This window comes from the organism of the source record quoted next, unplaced genomic scaffold, assembly GCF_019419815.1.
Source record: "Pyrus x bretschneideri cultivar Hongxiangsu unplaced genomic scaffold, Pyrus_bretschneideri_v1 Contig15, whole genome shotgun sequence".
NCBI classification, from domain to species: Eukaryota; Viridiplantae; Streptophyta; class Magnoliopsida; order Rosales; family Rosaceae; genus Pyrus; species Pyrus x bretschneideri.
Window position 1 is genome coordinate 4820904 of NW_025999446.1, and position 6508 is coordinate 4827411.

General features: G+C 36.9%; 1 protein-coding gene and 1 pseudogene across 1 annotated transcript; both read right to left on the bottom strand.

Moving 5' to 3' along the window:
* On the bottom strand, positions 1–1406 carry LOC125475578 (annotated as a pseudogene).
* A 1759-nt stretch (positions 1407–3165) lies between these two features.
* LOC103962016 (2-oxoglutarate-dependent dioxygenase AOP3) lies at positions 3166–5905 on the bottom strand. Its single transcript, XM_009374674.3, has 2 exons — positions 5437–5905; positions 3166–3966 (listed from the first exon to the last, which is right to left on the bottom strand). The coding sequence occupies exons 1-2, from the start codon at positions 5811–5813 to the stop codon at positions 3333–3335; spliced, it is 1011 nt and encodes a 336-aa protein (XP_009372949.2). The 5' UTR covers positions 5814–5905; the 3' UTR covers positions 3166–3332.
* Positions 5906–6508: the final 603 nt, after the last annotated feature.

Consider the following 6508-nt stretch of genomic DNA (forward strand, 5'->3'; position numbering starts at 1 on the left):
TTAAAATATTATTTTCTGGGTTTGAAATGAAGAGCTTGGAGGAACTCGGATTCTTTCATGAATCCGCGGAGAACCCTTGCATCCCAGTCCCGCCAAAGCCCGGGAAAACCCTTCCATTGTATCAATTCTGTCACCGGTGAGCCGCGAAAACAGCGACATTGAGCTGCAATTCCAATTGCTTTGACTGCCAACGTTATTTGCCTCACTAGGTTTGCAATTGGAGTGCACAAAAACCAGATTGAAAAGGCATTTGGAGAGCTTGACAAATCAGCGAAGATGGGAAATTGGGGCGGCGGAGAGACAGGGGAAGGGGAGGGGAACCGCGTCGTATGGTAAAGACTTTGACGACAGCGACGATGAGGATCACGACGATGGAAATAAGGACGGCGATGCTGTATAGGGGGATGAGGAGGAGGACGGCGGCGAAGGCGGGAAGGAGAGAATGATGTGGGTGAGAGATGGGGTCCATGCCCATGTCTCTGGCTATGGTGACAAGTCTGTAAGTGTCAGTGACAATCTCTTCGGTTGGGAGGAATGGGAGAAATGGGGTTCTCGATTTGCTGCTACTTCTGCTTCTTCCTCCGCCGCACGTTTGTTTGTGACTGCCATTGTCGTCGTCGTGATGTTGGGGAAGAAGGAGAGAGTTGTTGTTGATGGTTTCTCCAAGAGTAATTCTATTCTTTTCATGTTTTTATACCATAATTATATATGTGGCATTTGATGTGAACATCGTATCATTTAAATTAATCAAAATTTAATTTAAATTAAAAATCATTTAATGAACCAATAATTATAAAAAAGCTGGAATTAAATAGTGATTATGACATACGAAGAGTCTTCTCCATCATCCCAAAAACCAATTTCTTCCGAGATTCAATCTTATCCTGCCGCAACAGAGCTTATAGCTCAAGAAGAATGCAGAGGAAGTTAAGCACAAATATTCATAATCTGATCATGAAAATATTTCTATTTTTTATTCACATTTACAAGTTGTAGAACAATATTGATTGATCTAATAAATCTACTGTATACAAAAAGTGTCAAAAAATTGAAGCAAAATCCAAACCAGAACAAAGTACAAAAATTCTTAAAACCAAAATGTTCGTCATCTAACTGTAGAAGCAACAGTATGAGCCCACCATTTGAGATTGTCTTTCATGTCAATTTCACTCTCCGAAAACCTCCAATTCATCAATGGCTTCTCTCTTCTTCCTGACCTCCCAAGCTTCAGAAAGGTACGGCCTTGCAGACTCATCAAAACTCTCATCTCTGCTATCATCCTTCTTTCCCAACCTTTGCAACCCAGGAATGATTGAAACCAAGTTTGAATCTTTATCTTCTTCTGAGAAAACAAAACCAAGATCCATAAACCCTTTGTATCTTCCTTTGAGAAAACAAAACTTCATCGTCGCTCATGGACCTGGTGTGCCTAGATGGATAAGACTCCTCCTATGCCACAATCATAATTTAATTTCAACTTTTTTTTAATTATTGGTTTATTAAATGGTTTTTAATTTAAATTAAATTCTGATTAATTTTAATGATGTGACTGTTCACATCAAATGTCACATAATATGGTATATAAATATGATATAAAAATATGGTAAGAATAACATTATTGTTTCTCCAAACACAAGAGAGCGTACCAGCTTTGTGGCAGCATCTTGCCTTTATAAAAAAAATTAATAAAAAAATATTTGACGCTGCTGTCAAATTTGACAGCAAGGGAGAAAGCTGCTATTCCATGTCATGCCACATCAGATTTGACTTCTCGGTTGGAAAACATTGCAGCTGTCTTTTTTTATTGTTATTTCTGATTTGGACATTTTGATATCTCATTTGGAGATGCTCTAAGAGGTTAATTGGATTACTCCGCATATGACAAGGACTTTCAAGAGGTTGGACTACTCCTTATGTTGTTTATTACTTTTATGGTGAAACCTCAACTTCATCACCTAAGGTAGTGACAAAGACTAAAGAAACTAAGAATCATAATTTTAAATTCTCAATATCGAGAGAGAAATGCAGAGGCTAATAAACTTGGTCTATCCCTTTTGTCTAACCAAATACGATAAAAGTTGTGGTTGTGGATTTGGACGCAAAATCGTGTCTCACGATAAATTGGCCTTATGAAAGCATACTTAAGAAGAAGAGCAATAATCACGACCACATTTGATGGACTAATGAGCCGATTAAGGGTCAATGAAATCTGTCTTGTCATCGTGATTCATGACTAAGCATGTCTGAAGTTGAAACAAAGCGAGTATAATGCAGGGCTCAGCTAGCTATATATGATTACAAACCGTGATGTTGATTTAACTACATATAAGTTCACATGACTTATATTTACAGGTTTGAAGTTCAAAGCTTAGTCTGTACCACATTACATCACGAGATAAAGATGTATACGGTGGGGTTTGAGTTTTCATAATTCGTAGGCAGCTAATGTGTCAATCAGCTTTGAGTTTATGTCTTTTCTCCCATCTGATATGAAGTTCAAATTTAATTAAAGATCAAGTTAGTATAACTATATATGATACATACAACAAAATATCTTCATGGTTAATTAAAACTAAGCTTAGATATATGGCGCGACAAGTCAATTGTTAGAGATTATATTCAACACCAACATTGATGGAACACGCGCTGCACTCCTTAAAAGCTTTGCACTCTTCTTGGAGGACTCTGAAAAAATTGCTGAAAACTAACTGACCAACAATTTTTTACTTTTTATTGTTTCAATCCTACCCCATTCAAAAATTTAGCCTGTCTAAATTTGAAACTTGGCTCCGGCCATGCTCAAGGAGTTGCAAGAATACAAGCTACTCCATACCTACGACGTACTAAGCTAAGCTAATTATAGTACCATTTCAGTGAATGCCCTAATTTACACAAGTCCATTATATCAGACCTATTAATTATTCAAGTAATGTATAAATGTCATGAAACATAAGTTTTTCTGCACTACGCGTGGTAATCACTTGTTATTTATACTGTTGATATTGCTAATTAACTTGCAATTATCAACAGGTGGTCCATATGTCGTTGATATTTTGTTCTTAAGTGTAGTTAACTACAACGTGAATTGATTGATGAAATATGTGTTCCATCAATGATCATAACTAACAAAACCAAACATGTTTAACTTTTTTTTTCCACCAAACAAAATGCAAGATACTTTCTATTTATCAAATATCTGAAGTCTTAGCCCCAATACATATTATGATTATTGTCTTGCAGTAAAGTAAAACATAGCAGATATTGACATAGTAACCTTGTTGCAAAACACACATCCTGTTAACCAAATAACATGGATATTATATGATATAATATCAAACTCTAGCAAATAATTCGAGTGCATCCTCACGAATATTGGACGTGAAGTATGTAAAGTATGCACCAAAGTTGAATGGCTTGTAGAGCAAAGGATGCTCTTTGTCTATAAATTCCTGAGGCACTTCAATCACCACCTCCTCTTTTGGCAAGGAGAATAGGGCATACGAGTACCTCTCTTTGTCACCACTCATCATAACCCTGTGGGTCACTGCATGAAGCCTCCCATTGCTCCAAGCCTTAATTGCATCCCCAACAAAAACCACAACAGCTCCCTCCGGGACCATCACTTCAACCCATTTGCCTTGTTTGGTCAGAATCTCTAGGCCTTGCACACCGTTTTGGCACAGAATGGTTAGGGTGCTTTTGTCAGTGTGAGGTACAAGGCCCAGGGCAGCTGATGGCGACGCTGACAGTGATGTTGATGACGAGTCAGCATTAATGTTGATGTTGCCTGGAGTTGGAGGAGGAGGAGGAGGAGGAGGAGCTTTGTACTTCATGAAACGAAAAGCACTGGTGGTATTTTGGACATGGGAATCATAGTGGTTTCCTAAACCAAAGCTCTCTAAGATCATCCTAAGGATGATGAGATTCAAGTCCATCATCTTAGAGCACATGGATTTCATTGCCTCACTACAACACAAGAAAACAAAACACATATATAGTCAACGGTAAAAACAACATATATCGTTTTCTCATTCAGTGAAGTTTATAAGTGCAAAGGCAACCACTAGGAAATTATAATCAATCAAGGAAATAAGGGTGCCGGAAGATGTATATGACATGTGGTGCATTGTATCAGGTTAGGTTAACTTGTAAGTACAATCATACAATTGTGCATAACAATACCCATTACTTATTATCCATGACTATCATATATATACATGATGTACCTTGGATTTTGAATAACAATAGTCTTAAATAATCTAAATTACGAAGAAGAAGATTGATTTAAACATGGTGCAAAATAGGGAACACTACTGTAGCCATTTTGGTAAGTACACATCTGTAAAAAAGAAATGACGAGTACGCACCTACCCATTTTGGTAAGTACACAAAGACTTTTCAAAAGATCACTCATCCTAGTACTACTCTCACACAAACTCGCTCGTGACATAGGATTATCAAGGTCATGAATATGCACCAACCCATTATTATTATATATGGACTGTTGTGATATGGGTGTGATATATATTGAATCAAATTATATACATATTTGTTGACTATTGTATATAATCCGAGAAAGTGCAACTGGCTGCTGGGGGGTTTAAATGAAGCAGTTACATATTGCAAAAGAAACTGATGATCTTTCCCCCTTTCCCTGTGCTGGAGTTCTACAAGGGCATGTGCAGGCATGATAGCCAGGACTATATAACAATCATATAAAGCTGGCACTCCTTTAATTCAATCTGTTTGGAAGGGATAAGCCTTATTAAATGAGGCATTGGCTGGTAGCGAGGCTGTTGGATAGCAGCCATTGTCATGTCAAATTTTTGGAGTTGTAATGTCATCATATATAAACTACTCTTTAATGCTTTTGCTTCGTTTGAATGTGAGCCAACTTATTAAGGAAAGATTCTCAATCATATACAGTAGTAAACCCTTAAGCTAGCACAACAATTTTCTAATTTAACCTAAACAGGTAGTGATTAAGCTTCTGTTTAGTTGCAATTAGTATTAACTTATAACTCCTCAAATGGCTATTCAAACCTTTGAAGCCATGCATATGCACGATCTATGACCTTTCATCGGTTTCAACTTTTAGCAAACGAAAGTACATACGACCTGAGAGAAAGTTTAGAGATGATAGAAAAATGGGACTAAAACTTATTCTCGCTCTCCATTTTTCATCTTACTCTCTTTGTGTGAGTACTTTGAAATAAATAGAACACTAATTTCAAGTGCAAAACACAAATTGAGAGTGAGATTAGCAGACGTCCTGGAAAACAAAAGCAAAATGAAAACTTGGCCTTGGATATATCTTGATGAGAGCTATGCATGTATATGTACACAAAAAAAGTCTAATGCAAGCTATGATCAAAGTCAAAGCAACATGTTTATCTATAATTGCAAAGTTTAATTAAAAAGCAAGAAAAATCTCACCAAAATGCAGGGTTTTCTTGAGGCCACATGAGGTTGGTGAAGGCCTGAGCTGCGTCGAGGCGGCAAGCGTCATCGATGCCGAAGCTTTCATTCAAGGGAATGACGGGGCTCTTGCCTTCGTAGCTCTGGTAAGGCTTGGGACTTGTGTGCTTCTTCTTGGTCTCTTCAGGCAGATCAAACAGAGCTTTCATTGCCGTCACCATTTCTTCACGTAAACTCATTGGGATCTCATTCTTCACTAGCAAAAGAAAGCAACCATAATCCTCACATGCCTCTCTCACTTTGTTACTCATAGCTTTCCATTCCTCACTCCCTTGCTTTACCACTAAACCATCTGAAAAATCAAGAATTGGGAGTACTTGATCATCCATCTCCATCACTCTCTCTCTCTCTCTCTCTCTCTCTCTCTAACTGTCTCCCACTCACCGACTCCTCTCGTAGTTTTTTTATCAGAAAGGAATCACTCAATTTATAGGAAGCTAGTTCCATATACTATAACTCCCCTTCCCCCACCAAAAAAAGTCCAAAAATTAAACGTGTCTACACTTTTAGCTGGTTATTTGCGCAGTACTACTCCATTATCTATACTCTTTTTTTTTCTTTTTTTTCTTTTTTTCTTGGGTTGAATATAGATTTTACTTATGTCACAATGGCATGTCATCACTTTTGTTATTTAGTAACTAAGAAGAGTAACGTTAGAGGGATTGTTTTATTTTACCACAATAAAATGTAGTTCACTTTATGTAATGTCATCTGTATATGGTAAATTCTTTGTGATAAATTTTACCCCAAGTAAGAATCATCAACATATGAGAAATGTAGTACGTTGATATACTATTACAAGAATTAATGATTAGAAATTAACAGTTCAAATAATTTTCATATGGGTTATACTTTTTAGTGTTTCTATAAAAAGGACTTGTAGTTCAAAGAGTTGATAGTATTTATCCTTGTACCCGTGGTTTTTGTTCGAAACCTTCTTCTCAATAGTGTTTGACAAAAAATATAAATCTATAAAAAGCAGTTAAAAAAGTGGACGTCAAATACGTACCTTGTTGAAATTTTAAGATGT